Source organism: Camelina sativa, chromosome 5, assembly GCF_000633955.1.
Source record: "Camelina sativa cultivar DH55 chromosome 5, Cs, whole genome shotgun sequence".
In the NCBI taxonomy this organism is placed as follows: domain Eukaryota; kingdom Viridiplantae; phylum Streptophyta; class Magnoliopsida; order Brassicales; family Brassicaceae; genus Camelina; species Camelina sativa.
The window spans coordinates 3,455,505-3,481,487 of record NC_025689.1 but is presented as its reverse complement, the minus strand read 5'-3'; the positions used below and the strand labels follow the sequence as shown (position 1 = coordinate 3,481,487).

General features: G+C 32.6%; 3 protein-coding genes across 3 annotated transcripts; all 3 read right to left on the bottom strand.

The window, feature by feature from the left end:
- Positions 315-1,374, bottom strand: LOC104788832 (transcription factor bHLH100-like). The gene is made up of 2 exons (XM_010514612.2): positions 1,046-1,374; positions 315-788 (listed from the first exon to the last, which is right to left on the bottom strand). Exons 1-2 carry the CDS (start codon positions 1,325-1,327, stop codon positions 342-344), a joined length of 729 nt encoding a protein of 242 aa, XP_010512914.1. The 5' UTR covers positions 1,328-1,374; the 3' UTR covers positions 315-341.
- LOC104785263 (haloacid dehalogenase-like hydrolase domain-containing protein 3) lies at positions 2,708-4,588 on the bottom strand. The gene is made up of 6 exons (XM_010510439.2): positions 4,196-4,588; positions 3,878-3,984; positions 3,583-3,691; positions 3,323-3,484; positions 3,047-3,220; positions 2,708-2,953 (listed from the first exon to the last, which is right to left on the bottom strand). Exons 1-6 carry the CDS (start codon positions 4,493-4,495, stop codon positions 2,924-2,926), a joined length of 882 nt encoding a protein of 293 aa, XP_010508741.1. The 5' UTR covers positions 4,496-4,588; the 3' UTR covers positions 2,708-2,923.
- Positions 11,753-12,628, bottom strand: LOC104785260 (CYC02 protein-like). The gene is made up of 2 exons (XM_010510437.1): positions 12,437-12,628; positions 11,753-12,281 (listed from the first exon to the last, which is right to left on the bottom strand). The coding sequence occupies exons 1-2, from the start codon at positions 12,531-12,533 to the stop codon at positions 11,989-11,991; spliced, it is 390 nt and encodes a 129-aa protein (XP_010508739.1). The 5' UTR covers positions 12,534-12,628; the 3' UTR covers positions 11,753-11,988.

The window sequence follows — 25,983 nt, the reverse complement described above, 5'->3', positions numbered from 1 at the left end:
CAAAAGAAGAAAATACGTGCGTAATCTGAAGCAAACTGGGCCAAAATTATGTATCCAATTAAGGCCCAAAATTGATCATTCACCTGATCTTATCCTTCCCAATAGTACCAAAACTTTTTCAAACTTTATAGAGTCTGAATGTGGTTTCTCTATAAGTGAATTTGTATCCTTTTTCTCTCCCTCGAAGGTTGTGAATATTACGGCTTCAATATATACGAAAGCTTATATTTTGCCAAAAACAAAACCTTCTTGCTTAGGCAGAAGTTCATATACTTTTTCTAAAGAAGTTGGAGTTTTAAAGGAAGACAAGAAACGAACAAATGACATCATTAATTCTTGAATCATTTACATGAATTTCCACATTTCTCGTACAAGTACAACAGCCTATCACTTAGCTCTTCGGAATTCAGTTTGCAATTATCCATCCAAAGATGCAAAGTATAAAAGAGTCGCTCTCCTTGAGACCTTGAAGAAGAAGCATCCACAAGAACCAACCCATCTTCTTCGACACCATTCAGCACATTCCCAAACGAACAATTGCAAGTCTGTAACGATGAAATTTGGACCATCACTTCGGTCTCACCGAGCCTAGTCGCGGAAACTGTTGATGCATAACTTGTGACCCCTTTCTCTGGCTTACCATTTTGCTCGGTGTAAACGAGATCTCTTGGACCCGAGATTTGAAATGACAGCTCTTCTTTCTTTTTTATGAGCTTTTTAACTTGCTCTTGCAGCTCTGGTATGTACTTCAATGCCTGCGAAACTGTTGCGGAAACACTTAACTGCTTCTGCAAGAAATACACACAAAAGTATACGTCGTTTAGTTTTCTTGTATTATTATATAGGCCGATTCTTTAATGTTTTGGTTCGTTTGCTTTGAAGAAACACAACATATTACTATTCTTATCAAGATCACAACAGCAAGAGAACAAGGATAAGAAGGTTTTGGAATTTGCAATAAAACATTTGAATATTTTGATTGATGAAAATAAACGACTTTTTTCTAAAGTTTAGAAGTATACAAATAATATGAATTAGTGGTTACCGATTGATTGTTGGGCGGAAGACAAGAACGAAGAGATGAGAACATTGTGTTGATCTTCTTGCGACGATCACGCTCGCTAGCGTTGTGATTAAGCTTCCTCATCACCACGGGATTGTCTAGTACTATTCTACTTTTCTCCGACGACACATTCTCATGAGTTACCGTCAAGTCCGGCAATGGAAAATCAAGAAACGTGTTGGTTACGTCGTCGTTCTCAAAGAAGCTATGATCTCCGTAAGGCCAGCCGAAGTTGGGATATAATGGAGGGACAAGTGCACACATTTTGAGTTAAAGACTGTTTTTTGTCTCTCTCTCTAGAAGCTGTTTCGGTTTGGATTATGCTGGTGAGTTAGTTGGATTATTTATGTCTCAATTTATATATGTATACACACACACGGATACAAGAAAAATAGAAATAAAGAAATAACTCTGTGTTTATAAATGTATTTATGTGTGTTACAAATTAAAATACATGGGGGTCTCGAGTGGACGTGCGTTGACACGTGATTGAGCACTTTTTCCTCAAGCAGGAGCATGTTCGAACTTCGAAGAATCACCTGTTGACCTTCGGATTCATGCATTTTATACTTTATACATAGAGATAATATTACAATCTTCACTTTTATTTTTGTCAGAATCTTAATGCTCTTATTGAAAAAAAAAATATCATAATTGTTTATATTAATTAGGGTTATCATCGTATGATTACGTGAAAATGTGAACTAATATAATGAGTTATAAACCAACAAATCTAAATACCTTTTTTGTGTTATAAATTCGATTTAATAACCAAAATTATTTAGTTAACAACATAAAAATGTCAATAGGAACGTACGTATTTTTTATAAAGAGATACAGAGTTGTGTATCCTCAAATTTTCCAAACATATGTTAGTTACTAACTTACTAAGGAAAATACTAACATATAACAACATTTAAACTAAAAACAAAAAAAAAGCATTATAAGTATATGATGCAGCTGGAAGAAAAAAGAAGAGACGCTGCTGATACACGTGGATTCACGGGTTTGGTGGCCGTCGACTATTGAGAGGCACGTGCAAATCACGTGGAATAGAGTGACTCAGTAATCATTACTTACAAATGAATTGCGTCTTATCTCTTATCTATCTATCTATCTATCTATCTATCTTTAACAATCATTATTTATCAACTAGATCTTATATGGTATAGTGGTTATTGTTTATTTAAATGTATATTATTATTACGAGTGTTTACGATCATACGGCCAAAGTCGTTTTCTAGTGTCAGGTCAACTCCGGTCATCTCGGTCAGGTCAAAAGCCTTAGATTCTATTTCGACGAATAAAAGAGAGATGGCGATACCTGAGAATGTTTCCTCACTTTTCTAGTTAGGCCCCTTCAAATCCAAAGATCTAAATGGGCTTCTCTGACGACACCAAAGTAAACTATTAGGTAACAACATCATATTCATACATGTCTTAACTTTTGAATGTAGCACAATATATGTATCTCTAGAATGTGAAGGATTTGTCAACAATTCGGACTTCGGAGCATAACGTTAATAATTGGATTGAGTAGCATTCACTATTTTTGTCAACTTACACTTTGCAACATCTGGTATTTTATTCATACACATTGTCTAGGTTCAAGTTTGTAAAATTCTAAGCAAATGGCAAAAACAGTATAAGACTTCTGTTCAGATCAAGGATGATCATGAAGCTTTATTGATCGATCATAGAGTACATTATTTTCTGGGCTTTTTTTTACATAAGCAACAACATATACACACAAATTATACTACGAAAGAGAAATCAAATGTACAAAACTGCTCAGGAAAAAGCAAAAGCTAAAACTGAAGCCTGAACATGTCTGAACCAATTCTCTTATATGCTCTTGCTTCAGACCTTCACTCCTATCCGTTGAGCAACCTGCAGAACCAAAAAGATTCACATTCATTTTCAGTTGTCAATAAATTTTATTAACTCTTGAGAGATTTGAGGAAATCAGAGAGATTTGTTTACCTGTTTAAAGGAAGTAACTTCACTTCCCCATAGCCAAGCGTCACATCCCGCATCTCTAGCACCCCATACATCATTCCTACGGTCGTCTCCTACATGAACCGCATCCTCAGGTTTCACTCCTAATAACTCACAAGCTTTCAAGAAGATAGTCGGGTTTGGTTTCTCCGCTTCAACCTGAGTAACAATCAACCAAAAACCTTTAGTATATTTACACACTCACTCCCAAAACATTTCAGATCATCAGCAAAAAGATACAAAGAAATAAGTTCCATATACTTCTGCTGAAACAGCTACAGCATCAAACCAGTCTTCACATCTCAGTGCTCTTAGAAGAGGTCTTAACCGAGTATCGAAGTTGGACACAATGGCAACTTTTACACCCGCTTCTTTAATAGCCTTAAACACTTTCTCTGCCTCTGGATCACATAACTTCCACGCCTGTGAAAACCAAATGGAACAAATAATTATCAAGAGAAAGTTACAAACTTTTAACGCGTTTCCTCAAGCATATGGAGAAGTCAAAGCGGAGATCAAACCTTTTCTGTAGTAAAATAGCTGTAAAGCTCTTCAAAGTAGTGAGAATCCGAACAGCCTGTTGATTCAGTCACTATATACTGCCAGAAAGGTCTCGCATCATCTACATATCTACAAACAACAAAGGAATTCATAATCAAAAACACCACAACAAATGTATTTTTCCCCAAGTGTCAGCTTCAAGCCTAATCTTTCACACAGATATGCATCACTAGAGTCGTAATCATGATCAACAATGTAAAAAAAAAGTTTATTCCAAACAAATAAAAATGTCTCAGATGAAGAGAATTAAAATACCTAAGATGAGATCCACCCCATGGCTTCTGATAAGCTCTTCTGTATCTAGTAAGTATCTCAGCCTCCGAGTACTCAACTCCATACTTCTCTCCAACATTCTTGTATATCTACAGAGTCAAAATCACCAACACAGCTCAAAATCCACAAATTTAAAATTTCAATTCTAATCTTCTAAGGAGAAATCATAGTAAGCATCTCACATTCCGAACATAACAAAGCATTCAATCGTTTTCGAAACCATACACAGAACCAAAACATCAATTCCACTAAATATTCCATAGTATACTAAAAGCAATTTCCCATTGTTGAGAGAGAGACCTGAGCAGTAGGTTGAGCAGGAACAAGGAGAGTACCAACAGCATCAACAAGCAAAGCCTTGTGCGTGATATCACCGTACAGAGATCTCCTATAATCTTCATACTCCTTCAAAACACTTCCCAATCCGTAAACCCCACCAGATTCGTCATCCTCTACCACGACAACTGAAGATGATGATGATGAAGCAGAGGAGATCCAACGGCTGAGCAATGCTCCCGTTCTCGCGATCCGATCCGTTCCCTGAGTAATCCCACCGGAAAATAGAAGCGTCGTCGCCTTCCTCATTCGTAACGCCACCATAGCTCTCTCTCTCTCTCTCCGTGATCTGTTCCGTTGTCGTCTCGAGATTATAAAAGGGAGAAGAAGAAGCGTCGCGTGTGCCGAGAGAATCTTTGTTTTCACGCACTATTTAGTCATTACCCATAAGGAAGGGTAAAATTACAGTTATACCCTTTCTTATCATTAATTATCCGTTTCGAGTCTTTATCTATTCTATCCGGTAATCAGAGAGGAACTGGTGATGTGGCATACTATTAGTGGCTATTAAAATCATGTTTAGTGTCTCTATCTATCCCACATCAAATGAGTAGATAGATATGTACATGATTAATACTATATACGAAAGATGGGATAGGGTTTGAATTGAACATTGGTTTTCAAAGTTGAGATCCAGATTAAAGTTATGTATTCTTGACCAATTAAATGAAATAGTTTGTAGAAAGCTTGTTTATTTATGTAGATGTAGAATGGTATTTATACATGTAGAAATGTGTAGAGATAGAGATAGAACTAGAGATAGAGATAGAGCTAAATTCTAATATGATAAGGACTCAGAGAAATATATAAAGTTATCTAAATCTTAGTAGTAGTTATCTTGATACCCTCCCGCAAGCTGGCAGTGTGAGATTCTGAATACCCAGCTTGGAAAGCAAATCATCAAACAGTGGTCCCGGAAGTGGCTTAGTCAGTATGTCAGCAAGTTGAGTCCTAGAAGAGACATGTTCCAAGGCAATAAGCTTGTCTTGAACAACATCACGAACCTGATGGCAATCAGACTCGATGTGTTTGGTCCGCTCATGAAATACGGGATTGGTGGCAATGTAAATGGCCGACTTGCTATCGCAAAATAAACGCATTGGACCGGGATAGGAAAAACAGAGTGACTCGGCGAGTTCCTTAAACCATTTGAGCTCACAAAGAGTGTCAGACATAGCGCGATATTCAGCCTCGGCGGACGAACGAGAGACTGTCTTTTGCTTCTTGGTTTTCCAGTGTATCGGAGAGTCACCAATAAAGACTATGTACGCACTGAGAGAGCGTCGGGTGAGAGGACAAGCAGAGTAGTCAGAGTCACAAAATGCAGAGATACGAAGGTTTGGACTTGAACTTAGCAAGATGCCCTGACCCGGACAACCTTTGAGGTAGCGAACAACATGAAGAGCAGCCTCCCAATGTTTCTGTAGTGGTTTGTGCATAAAAGAAGCCAACAGCTGAATAATGTAACAGAGTTCAGGTCGAGTGTTTGCAAGGTAAATAAGACGTCCAACGAGACGACGATACCGAGGAACATCCGCGGAAGGACCTTTAGCAACAGCAAGACCATGGTTGAGCTCAACAGGCGTCGGAGCAGGCTTACAGCCAAGAAGACCCGTCTCGGCGATAATATCCAGCGCATACTTACGCTGAGACAGAAAGAAACCAGCCTCACTGCGTGCCACCTCAATACCAAGAAAATATTTGAGGTTGCCGAGATCTTTCATATGAAAACATTTGTGGAGATAGTCTTTGAAGTCCTGAAGAGCCGTAGTATCATTGCACGCAATGACGAAATCATCGACGTACACCAAGATATGAATGCAAACAGAGCCTCGAACCTTAGAAAACAGAGAGTAATCTGCATACTTCTGAGAGAAACCAAAGTCGCGGAGAGCGTTGGCAAGTTTAGAGAACCAGCAGCGGGGAGCTTGACGGAGACCGTATAGAGATTTCTTGAGACGACACACCTTAGATGGATCAGAACAAGGATAGCCTTGCGGGAGTTTCATATAGACTTCTTCAGTGAGATCGCCATGAAGAAACGCATTGTGGACGTCCATTTGATGGACTTCCCAATTCTTGGCAGCAGCTAAACGAAGGAGAAACCGGACCGTCTTGAGCATGATAACAGGAGCAAATGTTTCTTTGTAGTCGACACCCTCTTGCTGATTGTTGCCAAGGACAACCAAGCGCGCTTTATGACGTTCTAAAGAACCATCAGAACGGTACTTCGTCTTGTATATCCATTTGCTACCAAGAGCTTTCTTACCAGGCGGAAGAGTAGTAATGTCCCATGTATTTCTTACCAGGCGGTGAACTCATTTGACATTGCATCGCACCAAACTTTCAGTTGTGCCGCATCTTTGTAAAACTTCGGCTCATCCGTAAGTAAGACGGCTGCCATAAACAGACGATGCGATGGAGAGAAACGAGAGTCAGTGTGAAAATCAGCAATGGGATAAAGAGTGGTACCTGAGGGCGTTAACGAGAGACCAAGATCAGACGAAGAGAGGAGTGGACCGGGTTTATTATTTAGGCGCACAGAGTGTGTCACATAATCTCTTAACAGAACCGATGGTAGTTTCTGTCGATGACCTTTACCAAGCAATTCAGGGAGACCTGGAAAAGAAGGTGTTGCAGTCCGAGGATCAGCATCGGCAGGAGTGGTAGTGGAACTAGAAGGTGAAGACGGTGGAGGAGAACTAGGAGTTGGAATATCCGGTGGAGAAGGTAGTGGTGTGGAATCCTGCAAGGAGACCGGAGGAAGAGCCGGCGGAGAGATAAGAGTTGAGGACTGACTTGGAAACAACCAATCATCAACCGTAGGATCACAGGCGTTCATAGGCGGTGTAACGTAGTCAGTGTTGTCAACACCAGGAAAAACATCCTCGGAGAAGATAACGTCGCGACTAGAAAAGAACTCATTGCCTTCAATGTCGTAGAGATGCCAAGCTTTCTTGCCATAGGGATAACCAACGAAGATGCAACGACGGCTCCGGTCCCCGAATTTATCTTTATCACGAGAGCGACGATGAGCAAAACAAAGACAACCGAAGACACGTAGCTGAGTCTAGTCTGGTTTAGCATTGAATAGGACTTCATAAGGGGATTTGCCTTGTAGAACTTAAGTTGGAGTGTAGTTGATTAGATGTGCTGCAGTTAGAATACTTTCACCCCAAAAAGTGAGAGGGTGACGAGCTTGAAATAGACATGCTCGAGCAACATTAAGAATGTGTCTATGTTTCTTTTCGACGTGACCGTTTTGTTGTGGTGTATCCACACAGGAAGTTTGATGCACGATTCCTTGTTGACGAAAATAAGAAGAGAGGACCATGAATTATGTGCCGTTATCGGTCCGGACTGTCTTGACACGATTGCCAAACTGACGTTCACCATAAGCAACAAAGTTCTGAAGAAGATTTGCCACCTCTGACTTCTCTAACATCAAGTAAGTCCACACAGCGCGGGAATAGTCGTCTACCACAGTAAGAAAGTAACGTGCCCCACAAGAAGAAGGAGTCCAGTATGGTCCCCAAACATCACAGTGTATAAGTTGAAAAGAATGAGAAGATTTCGTTGTACTATTATTAAAAACTTCACGGGTTTGTTTGGCACGAAAACAAATTTCACAAGTGTGATTATGCGAAGATAAAGACAAAGCATCAAAAACCGGTAGAGAAGATAAAACACGAGAAGAAGGGTGTCCTAGGCGGCGATGCCAAAGTTCTGAAGGAGAGATTTGATGAGCAGCAGTCCGATGAACACGCGCAGCTGTAACACCCGTAAAATAATAAACACCGTCACGTTCCTCCCCCGTTCCAATCAGGGTCTTCGTAAAATGGTCCTGCAAGACACACAAAGTATCAGTAAATATGGCGATACAACCAGTTTGTTTGAGCAAACGTGAAACAAAGATCAATGTGCAATTGAAATCAGGAACATAGAGGACGTCAAGGAGATAGTAATCTCGACTTAAGACTAGTTTGCCACGTTTTATGGCTCGAGAGGATTTCCCATCTGGAAAAGTAACCGCAGAAGGTAGAATGTCGAAGACGTCACTAAGGAGAGATAGATTTCCCGTCATGTGATGAGAGGCCCCTGTATCAATAATAATATCAGAGAATTTTGCTTTACCGGACAACTTTTCAGAAGAGATCGTAGTACGAGGAGTTTGAAGTAGTTGCAGTAGTTGAGATATCTGATTGGTGTTCCAGCCTACATTCGTTGGAGTTGTGGCGTTGTTAGAGATAGCACGAGGAGGATATGATCTGCCACAACCACGTCCTGAGTTAGAGAAACGACCGCCACCACGTCCACGTTGTGCAGAACCAGATGCAGAGTTTTGACGTTGTTGTTCTTGCCACCATTCAGGATAACCATGAAGGAGAAAACACTCAGAATTATCATGGCCTTTACGGGAGCAGTGAGTGCAGAAGCGATTAGGATCACGAGTGCGAACAGCAGCGACAATAGAACCACGAGACTCTTCAAGCTTGGAGGTATCGTGTTGGACAGAGAAACCGACAGCATCTGTTTTGACCTCGGAGTTGCGAGCAGAGTTGAGATGTTGTTCTTCACGAGTAACGCGTGAGTAAACAGTGTTGAGATCAGGTAGAGGGTCTTCATCAATGATTTTAGAACGTACGTTGCGGAAACGAGACTCATCAAGACCAAAGAGAAATTTGTGAACTCTGATGTCTTCACGTTCTTTCTCAATCTCCGAAGAAGCATCACACGAGCAGGAGCGGGTTGTCTTCAAAGTGTCAAGATCTTCCCACAGTTTGGAAAGACGACCAAAGAATTCTTGAACAGTTTGTCCTTTTTGGCAGCAGTTGTTGATTTCATCACGGAGTTGATGGATGCGGACACCACTTTTGACAGAGAAGCGACGTTGTAGATTATCCCAAAGTTTGTGTGCTTCAGGAACAAAAGTCACCGTAGAACGTATCTTTGGGTCGATGGATGTACGAATCCACCCAACGATCATTGAGTTGGTTGCTAACCAACGAGAAAGGTCTGGATCCGCAGCAGGTTTAACAAAAGATCCATTGATGAATCCAAGTTTCTGTTTAGCCTGCAACGAGTTGGAGAGTTCGGTTGCCCATTCTGAGTAGTTATCTCCTCGAAGGAGAACAGAGGTGATTAAAGCTCCAGGGTTGTCGGATGGATGAAGGTAGTAGGGAGAAGTCTCCGTTGAAGCAGAGGTAGAAACAGGAAGGGCTAGAGGAGAAGAACCGTCGCCGGAAGTAACAGGAGTGCCATCAGGATTAGTAGCCATAGTTGTAGATGCAGAGGAAGCTTTTAAAAAAAAAAAAAAATTAGAATTTAGAAAGCTCTGATACCATGAAATAGTTTGTAGAAAGTTTGTTTATTTATGTAGATGTAGAATGGTATTTATACAAGTAGAGATGTGTAGAGATAGAGATAGAACTAGAGATAGAGATAGAGCTAAATCCTAATATGATAAGAACTCAGAGAAATATATAGAGTTATCTAAATCTTAGTAGTAGTTATCTTGATATTAAAAGAATAGCTTTTTCTTTCTTTCTTTACCTTATTGTATACTATAATGAATTATATATATGTGGTAGAGAACGGTGTTTTGCATGAATACATTCTTGATACAAACTTTCTTACTTGTCTGATTGATGATATATAGTAATCTCTTTAAAACAACAAATTAGCCAATAAAAGGAATGGATCTACACAATGATTTCTCTTTTTTGATATAATACTCCGATCATATCATGTGGTTTGGTATTTCACATGGGGACAAATATTATGGTTATTATCATGTGGCAAACCGTTTAAGTTTCGTTTGGATAAAGTTAATTATTCTCAATTTCTCATTCATCAGAAGAAGAAAAAGTAAGAGAATTGGGGCCTGACCAATTATGTGCCATGTAAAGTAATATAAGGATACAAATGATGAAACGGTCAATTCTAGAGGGAACCTCTTTACAAATACGTGGCTTAGAAATTAACAAACGGACCTACATGTTTGACAAACCTGGGCCACACGATTAAGGAGTATAGTTTTTAGGCCATGTATGAATTATTCATTATTTGATTCACTTATATGTTAACAAAAGGACCGAACAATGGAAATGTTCAGTTCCACAAAATTTGTAAATATATAATTTCTGGTTTTGGTTTGATTCATGAACATTTCGGTTACTTTCGTATGGAAGGACGAACAAAATCAGGTTTTGGGCTATAGTGTTTCTTTGGATGTTGACATGTTGTCCTTTAGACGTACTATATATATTCTTTAGTTGTTGATGCAATTCGGTTTTCTACATGTTTTTAGATATAGAGTACACACAAGAGTTAAAACGAATTTTGGATTTTATGTATGAAGCTACCAACAAAACTTGTTTGTTGATGATTTTTGAAAATTTTCTAAACATTTAGATTTCAAATTGAGTTGTTTTTCATTTAAAATAAAATGTATACTTTTCAAAGTTTTCATTTGTTTCGAAAATACGAATCTGATATACAGAAGATATTCTTTATATGTGATATCATATAAGACATCATGATGATATCAAACAAGATTAGAAAAGTCTGATGATAAGAGAACATAATTGGACCCATTGTGGAGAATTTTGACTGTCATTGCACTAATGCTTAAAAACGACCTAACGTCGTTGATAAGTACTTACAAATCTAATATTCGATGTTTCTGAACTTATGTTAAATGAACCGGATACTTTCTGCTGTTACGTACTAGCTGTTTTTTTTTTATATATAATCAAGTAGTTCTACTTTATGTTTACTAGAGACCGGATCAAGTTAGTGAATTATTTTTTCCCCTGCTTAAATTTAAGATTAGATCCAATTTTCTCTAAAGCTTGACATTTGTTATTATTTTCGATATATGAAAAAGGGAACACGTACGTATTTTTTGTGGCTAGGCGAATTTATAATATGATAAACATGGTTTTTGTAATAAGAAAAAACCCCGTATAAACATGATCTGCAGTACGTATACAAAAGTTTTCTATATAGGAATATTAAACGCTTAGATATATTCTCGTTACAAGTATATTGGTCTATAATTTTGGTGGTGATGTGATTCGATGAGCATGACATTAATAAATTTAGTTATAACAATATGCCATGAATTAGTAGAATTCATCAGATAATATATTAGATATGAAGATGCAATGGCCCATTGAGCCTGTCTGATATTCATAATTGTGACGGCTCACTAATTTCTCTTGTTTTTCTTCGTTGAGTAGGACTATCCTCTCTTTTTGTTGTTGAAAAACATAATCGATTACATAAAATAAACTTTATCTGCATGACTAAGTGAATTATTGATCGGTCGATCAGATACATATTTAAAATCTCCCAAGTAAGGTCATGTGAATCGTACTTGAGTAAGTCATCAAAGTAAGCAAGTGTGATATAGTGATCTTGTTGTGTTTGTCTAGATCATTTCTCGATTCGATTCTTATAGTATGATAACACGATCTAAAACATCGGATTATCCATACGAATATGCATCACAATAAGTAATTCAAACGTCATAAATTTAAGTATTCTTCAAGCTTAAACATATATAAATATATATATATATATATATATATATTTAGAACTGCGCATACACACAAACATATACAAAAGGCCACTTACTTTATTTCCACGTACCATCTAAGATACGTTCATAGTACCATTTTATTGTATTAAAACAAGTGCTTAATGTGGCCATACGTTATACGGTAACATATCCATGGTTTTTAGCTCCCTTTTCATGGAGAAGCTTCCTGCTCGGTAGATTTTTCTGCGACTTGGGTGCGGCTGCAACATGCGCTGCACTGTCCATAAGCATAGCTGCCGCAGCAACCGTATTTGCAGCCGCCACGGCCGCGTTTGGAGGTCTCCACATTGTTAGTTTCCTCATTGGGGTAACCACAGCAGCGGATGCAGCCGTAGCTTCCCCGATAGCAGCAACCGTACCTGCACCTACCTGAGTTGTATCCTCCACCATATTGCTGAGGTTCTTTTGCATCCGTTTCATCATTGAGATTCACTACCGTTTCAGCTGTTAATATATGTAATATATGAGAGAGGGATCATATATGCATGTAATTAAACCATGTTAACGTATATTGCTTACATACAAAAACCACGACGATCCTCGTGATATCTATATAGATATCACGAAAGGGTATAAAGATGAATAAGATATATGCTTACTTTGTCCCGAGGGTGTGGTTCTAAACGGGTCTGAATTAGCAAGAGATAAGCAGGTAGCGAACAAAACCAAGACAACAAGAAACTTGTAGCTTGCCATGTTTTTCTTTTGCTAGATTTGCACTTTTTTGGTTGAAGTAGCTAGATCCAAACTTGTTATGTATATTTTGTTGTGATCTGTGAAAGATGTGTGAGCTTTAAGAGCATGTATTTATAGTGTCCCGGTTGATGAAAGATGACGGGTATCTTTACACACGCTCACAATTTATTTTTTAAGAAATAATATATATTATGAAAGATGGTCAACTCTCTCCGTCTGAATGACACATCAGCAATGGAGAGAGTGCCACCTGTCTATCCTCAAAAAGACATATTCATGCATGGATATATGGTTTTGGAGTTACAATTTGTCAATAGTTTGAAACTGAGTTAACCAAACTGCAATCTTAGTATTTCATAGTATATAATTGAGAAGCTAAAAAACTCTTTGTTACAAAATATGCATCCTTAGATCAAGCTTTCATTTGGAATATTTTTTTAGAAGTTTTAAACAAGAATTGTAAAATGTTTAAGCTCTCAAAACAAAGTTGTCCATGCATGTATCTAATAATTCAATAACTCAATTGCAAAATAAAGAAAAACTTATATGAAGTATTAAAAAATATCAAAATCAAAATTATATTTTTCAAGATTTCTACAATTAAAAAAATAGATAAACTCTACATAAAAAACCAAATTAGTAGCAAAATTGTTTTAAAAACGGTAAGCCATAAGTCCGCGGGTATTTATCTAGTAAAAATAATTTTAGATAGTCCATCTTTACTTTAAAACAAGGAGAGGATGTCCTGGAGGTAATCTAGCTTTTATATTTGTAGGAATCGCTACTGGAGTGATGGTGCAGTGCTTACTAATTACATAGAAAGCCATCGACTTCATTGACATTCTTCATCATACGTTGGGTTGTGTACTATAATGGTCTTCCCTGATACTCGGGCTTATTTTGTTTGAGTAACCATTTTGGTATCACCAAATATAGAACTTCCCTAAACCTCGATAGAACAAAATTCCAAGCAAACCTTCGATTAGATACAATTGCCGAAAGTGGAGCACCAGCTTTAGTTTGTAGAAATAAACATTCATAAAAATCATATATACTGTTAATACTATAATATCAACAAAAGTTCCGCTTAGCACAATTACTGCATGACTATGACTCAAATTTAACAGTAAATGAGTTATCTTCTGATTTCCGGGTTTAAATCCTGGCAGCGAAAATATTTTTTTATGATCACAATATACAAAATTTTACACATAATATTTTTAAAATATGGTAATTATCACAAAATAAAATATGTCATTTATAAATTTCATCACTGTAAACTTTTTTTGGGTTACAAGCGACAATCATATTCTACTCTTCAACTTTTAATTCTTTTATCGCCTTATGGGAGTAGCACATATTAATTTGTGAGATTCTACTTTCGTAAGTCTACGACTGGATAATTAATATAAACTATATATAAAATGGTAATTCGGAATAACGTACGTAACTTATTAAATTTTCTGCGGTGGATATATACAATTCATTGTCAAACATTGGTGGAGATATCAATCAAATGTTTTGCAGCCATAGTTTGTAGAAATAAACATTCATAAAAATCATATATACTGTTAATATTATAATATCAACAAAAGTTCCGCTGTATCACACTGGCTGCATGACTATGACTCAAATTTAACAGTAAATGAGTTATCTCTTGTTTCTGGGTTCAAATCCTGGCAGCGGAAATATTTTTTTATGATCACAATATACAAATTTTTACACATAATATTTTTAAAATAGGATAATTATCTCAAAATAAAATATATCATTTATTAATTTCATCACTGTAAATCTTTTTAGGGTTACAAGCGACAATCATATTCTACTTTTCAACTTTTAATTCTTTTATAATCTTATAGGAGTAGGACATTAATTTATCAGATTCTACTTTCATAAGTCTATGACTAGATAATATAAACTTTATATAAAATGGTAATTCGGATTAACGTATGTAACTTATTAAATTTTATGCGGTGGATATATACTATTCACTGTCAAACATTGGTGGAGATACCAATCAAGTGTTTTGCAGCCATAGTTTGTAGAAATAAACATTCATAAAAATCATATATACTGTTAATATTATAATATCGACAAAAGTTCTGCTCTAGCACAATAGCTGCATGATTATGACTCAAATTTAACAGTAAATGAGTTATTTACTGATTTCCGGGTTCAAACCCCGGCAGCGGAAATATTTTTTAATGATCACAATATACAAATTTTTACAAATGATATTTCAAAAATATGGTAATTATCACAAAATAAAATATGCCATTTATTAATTTCATCATTGTAAACCTTTTTTGGGTTACAAGCGACAATCATATTCTACTCTTCAACTTTTAATTCTTTTATCACCTTATGGGAGTAGGACATATTAATTTGTGAGATTCTACTTTCGTAAGTCTACGACTGGATAATTAATATAAACTATATATAAAATGGTAATTCAAAATAACTTACGTAACTTATTAAATTTTCTGCGGTGGATATATACTATTCATTGTCAAACATTGGTGGAGATATCAATCAAGTGTTTTGCAGCCATAGTTTGTAGAAATAAAAATTCATAAAAATCATATATACTGTTAATATTATAATATCAACAAAAGTTCCGCTATAGCACAATGGCTGCATGACTATGACTCAAATTTAATAGTAAATGAGTTATGTCCTGGTTTCCGGGTTCAAATCCCGGCAGCGGAAATATTTGTTTTGATCAAAATATACAAATTTTTACACATAATATTTTAAAAATATGGTAATTATCACAAAATAAAATATGTCATTTATTAATTTCATCACTGTAAACCTTTTTAAGGGTTACAAGCGACAATCATATTCTACTTTTCAACTTTTAATTCTTTCATAATCTTATAGGAGTAGGACATTAATTTATTAGATATAAGTCTACGACTAGATAATATAAACTATATATAAAATGGTAATTCGGATTAAAGTATGTAACTTATTAAATTTTATGCGGTGGATATATACTATTCACTGTCAAACATTGGTGGAGATACCAATCAAGTGTTTTGCAGCCATAGTTTGTAGAAATAAACATTCATAAAAATCATATATACTGTTAATATTATAATATTGACAAAAGTTCCGCTGTAGCACAATGGATGCATGACTATGACTCAAAATTAAAAGTAAATGAGTTATTTCCTGATTTCCGGGTTCAAATCCCGACAGCGGAAATATTTTTTTATAATCACAATATACAAATTTTTACACATAATATTTTTTAAATATGATAATTATCACAAAATAAAATATGACATTTATTAATTTTATCACTATAAATCTTTTTCGGGTTACAAGCGATAATCATATTCGACTCTTCAACTTTAAATTCTTTTATCACCTTATGGGAGTAGGACATATTAATTTGTGAGATTCTACTTTCGTAAGTCTACGATTGGATAATATAAACTATATATAAAATAATAATTCAGATTAACGTACAGAACTTATTAAATTTCTGCGGTGGAAATATATTATTCATTGTCAAACATTGGTGGAGATACCAATCTAAGTGTATTGCATCCATAGTTTGTAGAAATAAACATTCATCAAAATCATATATATTGTTAATATTATAATATCAACAAAAGTTTTGCTGTAACACACTGGCTGCATGATTATGACTCAAATTTAACAGTAAATGAATTATCTCCTGATTTCCGGGATCAAATCCTGACAGCAGAAATATTTTTTTATGATCACAATATACAAATTTTTACACATAATATTTTTAAAATAGGATAATTATCACAAAATAAAATATGTCATTTATTAATTTCATCACTGTAAACCTTTTTAGGGTTACAAGCGACAATCATATTCTACTTTTCAACTTTTAATTCTTTTATAATCTTATAGGAGTAGGACATTAATTTATCAGATTCTACTTTCATAAGTCTACGACTAGATAATATAAACTATATATAAAATGGTAATTCAGATTAATGTACGTAACTTATTAAATTTTATGCGGTGGATATATACTATTCACTGTCACACATTGGTGGATATACCAATCAAGTGTTTTGCAGCCATAGTTTGTAGAAATAAACATTCATAAAAATCATATATACTGTTAATATTATAATATTGATAAAAGTCCCGCTGTAGCATAATGGCTGCATGACTATGACTCAAATTTAACAGTAAATGAGTTATTTCCTGATTTTTGGGTTCAAATCCCGGCAGCGGAAATATTTTTTAATGATCACAATATACAAATTTTTACACATGATATTTTAAAAATATGGTAATTATCACAAAATAAAATATGCCATTTATTAATTTCATCATTGTAAACCTTTTTTGGATTACAAGAGACAATCATATTCTACTCTTCAACTTTTAATTTTTTTATCACCTTAAGGGAGTAGGACATAATAATTTGTGAGATTCTACTTTCGTAAGTCTACGACTGGATAATTAATATAAACTATATATAAAATGATAATTCAAAATAACTTACGTAACTTATTAAATTTTCTGCGGTGGATATATACTATTCATTGTCAAACATTGGTGGAGATATCAATCAAGTATTTTACAGCCATAGTTTGTAGAAATAAACATTCATAAAAATCATATATACTAATAATATTATAATATCAACAAAAGTTTCGCTGTAGCACACTGGCTGCATGACTATGACTCAAATTTAACAGTAAATAAGTTATGTCCTGGTTTCCGGGTTCAAATCCCGGCAGCGGAAATATTTTTTTATGATCAAAATATACAAATTTTTACATATAATATTTTTAAAATATGGTAATTATCACAAAATAAAATATGTCATTTATTAATTTCATCACTGTAAACTTTTTTTAGGATTCCAAGCGACAATCATATTCTACTTTTCAACTTTTAATTCTTTCATAATCTTATAGGAGTAGGACATTAATTTATCAGATATAAGTCTACGACTAGATAATATAAACTATATATAAAATGGTAATCCGGATTAACGTATGTAACTTATTAAATTTTATGCGGTGGATATATACTATTCACTGTCAAACATTGGTGGAGATACCAATCAAGTGTTTTGTAGCCATAGTTTGTAGAAATAAACATTCATAAAAATCATATATACTGTTAATATTATAATATCAACAAAAGTTCCGCTGTAGCACACTGGCTGCATGACTATGACTCAAATTTAACAGTAAATAAGTTATGTCCTGGTTTCCGGGTTCAAATCCCGGCAGCGGAAATATTTTTTTATGATCAAAATATACAAATTTTTACATATAATATTTTTAAAATATGGTAATTATCACAAAATAAAATATGTCATTTATTAATTTCATCACTGTAAACTTTTTTTAGGATTACAAGGGACAATCATATTCTACATTTCAACTTTTAATTCTTTCATAATCTTATAGGAGTAGGACATTAATTTATCAGATATAAATCTACGACTAGATAATATAAACTATATATAAAATGGTAATTCGGATTAAAGTATGTAACTTATTAAATTTTATGCGGTGGATATATACTATTCACTGTCAAACATTGGTGGAGATACCAATCAAGTGTTTTGCAGCCATAGTTTGTAGAAATAAACATTCATAAAAATCATATATACTGTTAATATTATAATTTCAACAAAAGTTCCGCTGTAGCACAATGGCTGCATGACTATGACTCAAAATTAAAAGTAAATGAGTTATTTCCTGATTTCCGGGTTCAAATCCCGGCAGCGGAAATATTTTTTTATAATCACAATATACAAATTTTTACACATAATATTTTTTAAATATGATAATTATCACAAAATAAAATATGACATTTATTAATTTTATCACTATAAATCTTTTTCGGGTTACAAGCGATAATCATATTCGACTCTTCAACTTTAAATTCTTTTATCACCTTATGGGAGTAGGACATATTAATTTGTGAGATTCTACTTTCGTAAGTCTACGATTGGATAATATAAACTATATATAAAATAATAATTCAGATTAACGTACAGAACTTATTAAATTTCTGCGGTGGAAATATATTATTCATTGTCAAACATTGGTGGAGATACCAATCTAAGTGTATTGCATCCATAGTTTGTAGAAATAAACATTCATCAAAATCATATATATTGTTAATATTATAATATCAACAAAAGTTCTGCTGTAATACACTGGCTGCATGACTATGACTCAAATTTAACAGTAAATTATTTATCTCCTGATTTCCGGGATCAAATCCTGGCAGCGGAAATATTTTTTTATGATCACAATATACAAATTTTTACACATAATATTTTTAAAATAGGATAATTATCACAAAATAAAATATGTCATTTATTAATTTCATCACTGTAAACCTTTTTAGGGTTACAAGCGACAATCATATTCTACTTTTCAACTTTTAATTCTTTTATAATCTTATAGGAGTAGGACATTAATTTATCAGATTCTACTTTCATAAGTCTACGACTAGATAATATAAACTATATATAAAATGGTAATTCAGATTAATGTACGTAACTTATTAAATTTTATGCGGTGGATATATACTATTCACTGTCACACATTGGTGGATATACCAATCAAGTGTTTTGCAGCCATAGTTTGTAGAAATAAACATTCATAAAAATCATATATACTGTTAATATTATAATATTGATAAAAGTCCCGCTGTAGCATAATGGCTGCATGACTATGACTCAAATTTAACAGTAAATGAGTTATTTCCTGATTTTTGGGTTCAAATCCCGGCAGCGGAAATATTTTTTAATGATCACAATATACAAATTTTTACACATGATATTTTAAAAATATGGTAATTATCACAAAATAAAATATGCCATTTATTAATTTCATCATTGTAAACCTTTTTTGGATTACAAGAGACAATCATATTCTACTCTTCAACTTTTATTTTTTTATCACCTTAAGGAAGTAAGACATAATAATTTGTGAGATTCTACTTTCGTAAGTCTACGACTGGATAATTAATATAAACTATATATAAAATGATAATTCAAAATAACTTACGTAACTTATTAAATTTTCTGCGGTGGATATATACTATTCATTGTCAAACATTGGTGGAGATATCAATCAAGTATTTTACAGCCATAGTTTGTAGAAATAAACATTCATAAAAATCATATATACTAATAATATTATAATATCAACAAAAGTTTCGCTGTAGCACACTGGCTGCATGACTATGACTCAAATTTAACAGCAAATGAGTTATGTCCTGGTTTCCGGGTTCAAATCCCGGCAGCGGAAATATTTTTTTATGATCAAAATATACAAATTTTTACACATAATATTTTTAAAATATGGTAATTATCACAAAATAAAATATGTCATTTATTAATTTCATCACTGTAAACTTTTTTTAGGATTACAAGCGACAATCATATTCTACTTTTCAACTTTTAATTCTTTCATAATCTTATAGGAGTAGGACATTAATTTATCAGATATAAGTCTACGACTAGATAATATAAACTATATATAAAATGGTAATTCGGATTAAAGTATGTAACTTATTAAATTTTATGCGGTGGATATATACTATTCACTGTCAAACATTGGTGGAGATACCAATCAAGTGTTTTGCAGCCATAGTTTGTAGAAATAAACATTCATAAAAATCATATATACTGTTAATATTATAATTTCAACAAAAGTTCCGCTGTAGCACAATGGCTGCATGACTATGACTCAAAATTAAAAGTAAATGAGTTATTTCCTGATTTCCGGGTTCAAATCCCGGCAGCGGAAATATTTTTTTATAATCACAATATACAAATTTTTACACATAATATTTTTTAAATATGATAATTATCACAAAATAAAATATGACATTTATTAATTTTATCACTATAAATCTTTTTCGGGTTACAAGCGATAATCATATTCGACTCTTCAACTTTAAATTCTTTTATCACCTTATGGGAGTAGGACATATTAATTTGTGAGATTCTACTTTCGTAAGTCTACGATTAGATAATATAAACTATATATAAAATAATAATTCAGATTAACGTACAGAACTTATTAAATTTCTGCGGTGGAAATATATTATTCATTGTCAAACATTGGTGGAGATACCAATCTAAGTGTATTGCATCCATAGTTTGTAGAAATAAACATTCATCAAAATCATATATATTGTTAATATTATAATATCAACAAAAGTTCTGCTGTAATACACTGGCTGCATGACTATGACTCAAATTTAACAGTAAATTATTTATCTCCTGATTTCCGGGATCAAATCCTGGCAGCGGAAATATTTTTTTATGATCACAATATACAAATTTTTACACATAATATTTTTAAAATAGGATAATTATCACAAAATAAAATATGTCATTTATTAATTTCATCACTGTAAACCTTTTTAGGGTTACAAGCGACAATCATATTCTACTTTTCAACTTTTAATTCTTTTATAATCTTATAGGAGTAGGACATTAATTTATCAGATTCTACTTTCATAAGTCTACGACTAGATAATATAAACTATATATAAAATGGTAATTCAGATTAATGTACGTAACTTATTAAATTTTATGCGGTGGATATATACTATTCACTGTCACACATTGGTGGATATACCAATCAAGTGTTTTGCAGCCATAGTTTGTAGAAATAAACATTCATAAAAATCATATATACTGTTAATATTATAATATTGATAAAAGTCCCGCTGTAGCATAATGGCTGCATGACTATGACTCAAATTTAACAGTAAATGAGTTATTTCCTGATTTTTGGGTTCAAATCCCGGCAGCGGAAATATTTTTTAATGATCACAATATACAAATTTTTACACATGATATTTTAAAAATATGGTAATTATCACAAAATAAAATATGCCATTTATTAATTTCATCATTGTAAACCTTTTTTGGATTACAAGAGACAATCATATTCTACTCTTCAACTTTTATTTTTTTATCACCTTAAGGAAGTAAGACATAATAATTTGTGAGATTCTACTTTCGTAAGTCTACGACTGGATAATTAATATAAACTATATATAAAATGATAATTCAAAATAACTTACGTAACTTATTAAATTTTCTGCGGTGGATATATACTATTCATTGTCAAACATTGGTGGAGATATCAATCAAGTATTTTACAGCCATAGTTTGTAGAAATAAACATTCATAAAAATCATATATACTAATAATATTATAATATCAACAAAAGTTTCGCTGTAGCACACTGGCTGCATGACTATGACTCAAATTTAACAGCAAATGAGTTATGTCCTGGTTTCCGGGTTCAAATCCCGGCAGCGGAAATATTTTTTTATGATCAAAATATACAAATTTTTACATATAATATTTTTAAAATATGGTAATTATCACAAAATAAAATATGTCATTTATTAATTTCATCACTGTAAACTTTTTTTAGGATTCCAAGCGACAATCATATTCTACTTTTCAACTTTTAATTCTTTCATAATCTTATAGGAGTAGGACATTAATTTATCAGATATAAGTCTACGACTAGATAATATAAACTATATATAAAATGGTAATCCGGATTAACGTATGTAACTTATTAAATTTTATGCGGTGGATATATACTATTCACTGTCAAACATTGGTGGAGATACCAATCAAGTGTTTTGTAGCCATAGTTTGTAGAAATAAACATTCATAAAAATCATATATACTGTTAATATTATAATATCAACAAAAGTTCCGCTGTAGCACAATGGCTGCATGACTATGACTCAAAATTAAAAGTAAATGAGTTATTTCCTGATTTCCGGGTTCAAATCCCGGCAGCGGAAATATTTTTTTATAATCACAATATACAAATTTTTACACATAATATTTTTTAAATATGATAATTATCACAAAATAAAATATGACATTTATTAATTTTATCACTATAAATCTTTTTCGGGTTACAAGCGATAATCATATTCGACTCTTCAACTTTAAATTCTTTTATCACCTTATGGGAGTAGGACATATTAATTTGTGAGATTCTACTTTCGTAAGTCTACGATTGGATAATATAAACTATATATAAAATAATAATTCAGATTAACGTACAGAACTTATTAAATTTCTGCGGTGGAAATATATTATTCATTGTCAAACATTGGTGGAGATACCAATCTAAGTGTATTGCATCCATAGTTTGTAGAAATAAACATTCATCAAAATCATATATATTGTTAATATTATAATATCAACAAAAGTTCTGCTGTAATACACTGGCTGCATGACTATGACTCAAATTTAACAGTAAATTATTTATCTCCTGATTTCCGGGATCAAATCCTGGCAGCGGAAATATTTTTTTATGATCACAATATACAAATTTTTACACATAATATTTTTAAAATAGGATAATTATCACAAAATAAAATATGTCATTTATTAATTTCATCACTGTAAACCTTTTTAGGGTTACAAGCGACAATCATATTCTACTTTTCAACTTTTAATTCTTTCATAATCTTATAGGAGTAGGACATTAATTTATCAGATATAAGTCTACGACTAGATAATATAAACTATATATAAAATGGTAATCCGGATTAACGTATGTAACTTATTAAATTTTATGCGGTGGATATATACTATTCACTGTCAAACATTGGTGGAGATACCAATCAAGTGTTTTGTAGCCATAGTTTGTAGAAATAAACATTCATAAAAATCATATATACTGTTAATATTATAGTATCGACAAAAGTTCCGCTGTAGCACAATTGCTGCATGACTATGACTCAAATTTAACAGTAAATGAGTTATTTCCTGATTTCTGGGTTCAAATCCCAGCGGAAATATTTTTTAGTGATCACAATATACAAATTTTTACACATCATATTTTAAAAATATAGTAATTATCACAAAATAAAATATGTCATTTATTAATTTCATCACTGTAAACCTTTTTTGGGTTACAAGCTACAATCATATTCTACTCTTCAACTTTTAATTCTTTTATCACCTTATGGGAGTAGGACATATTAATTTGTGAGATTCTACTTTCGTAAGTCTACAACTGGATAATTAATATAAACTATATATAAATGGTAATACGAAATAACATACGTAACTTATTATTTTTTTTGCGGTGGATATATACTATTCATTGTCAAACATTGGTGGAGATATCAATAAAGTGTTTTGCAGCCTTAGTTTGTAGAAATAAACATTCATAAAAATCATATATACTATTAATATTATAATATCAACAAAAGTTCCGCTGTAGCACACTGGTTGCATGACTATGACTCAAATTTAACAGTAAATAAGTTATGTCCTGGTTTCCGGGTCAAATCCCGGCAGCAGAAATTTTTTATTTTGATCAAAATATACAAATTTTAACACATAATATTTTTAAAAATATGGTAATTATCACAAAATAAAATATATCATTTATTAATTTCATCACTGTAAACCTTTTTTAGGGTTACAAGCAACAATCATATTCTACTTTTCAACTTTTAATTCTTTCATAATCTTATAAGAGTAGAACATTAATTTATCAGATATAAGTCTACGACTAGATAATATAAACTATATATAAAATGGTAATTCGGATTAACGTATGTAACTTATTAAATTTTATGCGGTGGATATATACTATTCACTGTCAAACATTGGTGGAGATACCAATCAAGTGTTTTGCAGCCATAGTTTGTAGAAATAAACATTCATAAAAATCATATATACTGTTAATATTATAATATTAACAAAAGTTCCGCTGTAGCACAATGGCTGCATGACTATGACTCAAATTTAACATTAAATGAGTTATTTCCTGATTTCCGGGTTTAAATCTCGGCAGCAGAAATATTTTTTTATAATCACAATGTACAAATTTTTACACATAATATTTTTTAAATATGATAATTACCACAAAATAAAATATGACATTTATTAATTTTATCACTATAAATCTTTTTCGGGTTACAAGCAATAATCATATTCGACTCTTCAACTTTAAATTCTTTTATCACCTTATGGGAGTAGGACATTAATTTGTGAGATTCTACTTTCGTAAGTCTACGATTTGATAATATAAAATATATATAAAATAGTAATTCGGATTAACGTACGAAACTTATTAAATTTCTGCGGTGGAAATATATTATTCATTGTCAAACATTGGTGGAGATACCAATCTAAGTGTATTGCAGCCATAGTTTGTAGAAATAAACATTCATCAAAATCATTTATATTGTTAATATTATAATATCAACAAAAGTTCTGCTGTAACACACTGGCTGCATGACTATGACTCAAATTTAACAGTAAATGAATTATCTCCTGATTTCCGAGATCAAATCCTGGCAGCGGAAATATTTTTTTATGATCACAATATACAAATTTTTACACATAATATTACTAAAATATGATAATTATAACAAAATAAAATATGTCATTTATTAATTTCATCACTGTAAACCTTTTTTAGGGTTACAAGCGACAATCATATTCTACTCTTCAACTTTTGATTCTTTTATCACCGTATGGAAGTAGAACATATTAATTTGTGAGATTCTACTTTCGTAAGTCTACGACTGGATAATATAAACTATATAAAAATGGTAATTCAGATTAATGTACGTAACTTATTAAATTTTCTACGGTGGATATATACTATTCGTTGTCAAACATTGGTGGAGATACCAATCAAGTATTTTGCAGCCATAGTTTGTAGAAATAAACATTCATAAAAATCATATATACTGCTAATATTTTAATATCGACAAAAGTTTCGCTGTAGCACATTGGCTGCATGACTATGATTCAAATTTAACAGTAAATGAGTTATCTCTTGATTTCCGGATTCAAATCCCAGCAGTAGAAATATTTTTTTATAATTATAATATACAAATTTTTATATATAATATTTTTAAAATATGGTAATTATCACAAAATAAAATATGACATTTATTAATTTCATCACTATAAATCTTTTTTGGGTTATAAGTGACAATCATATTCTATTCTTTAACTTCTAATTCTTTTATTACCTTATAAAAGTAGGACATATTAATTTGTGAGATTTTAATTTCATAAATCTACGACTGAATAATATAAATTATATATAAAGTGATAATTTAAATTAACGTACGTAACTTATTAAATTTCCTGCTGTGGATATATACTATTGATTGTCAAACATTGGTGGAGATATCAATCAAGTGGTTTGCGAATCCTAATCTTCATCGGTTTCAAGTTTCTTTATCCTCAGACTTTTCTAAAGCATAAACATTCAATTAAATATAACTCAATCACTATAACAGAAAAGCTATTATTGCTCAATCAAATTTCGTCACGTATGAATGTTACACAATCAGTTTCTGTCACGTGTAAGTCTTGCTATTATTTAAACTCATAATGTTGCGTAAGTACATTGGAATAGATGAACTTGGCTTGGAAAGATTGCGTAAA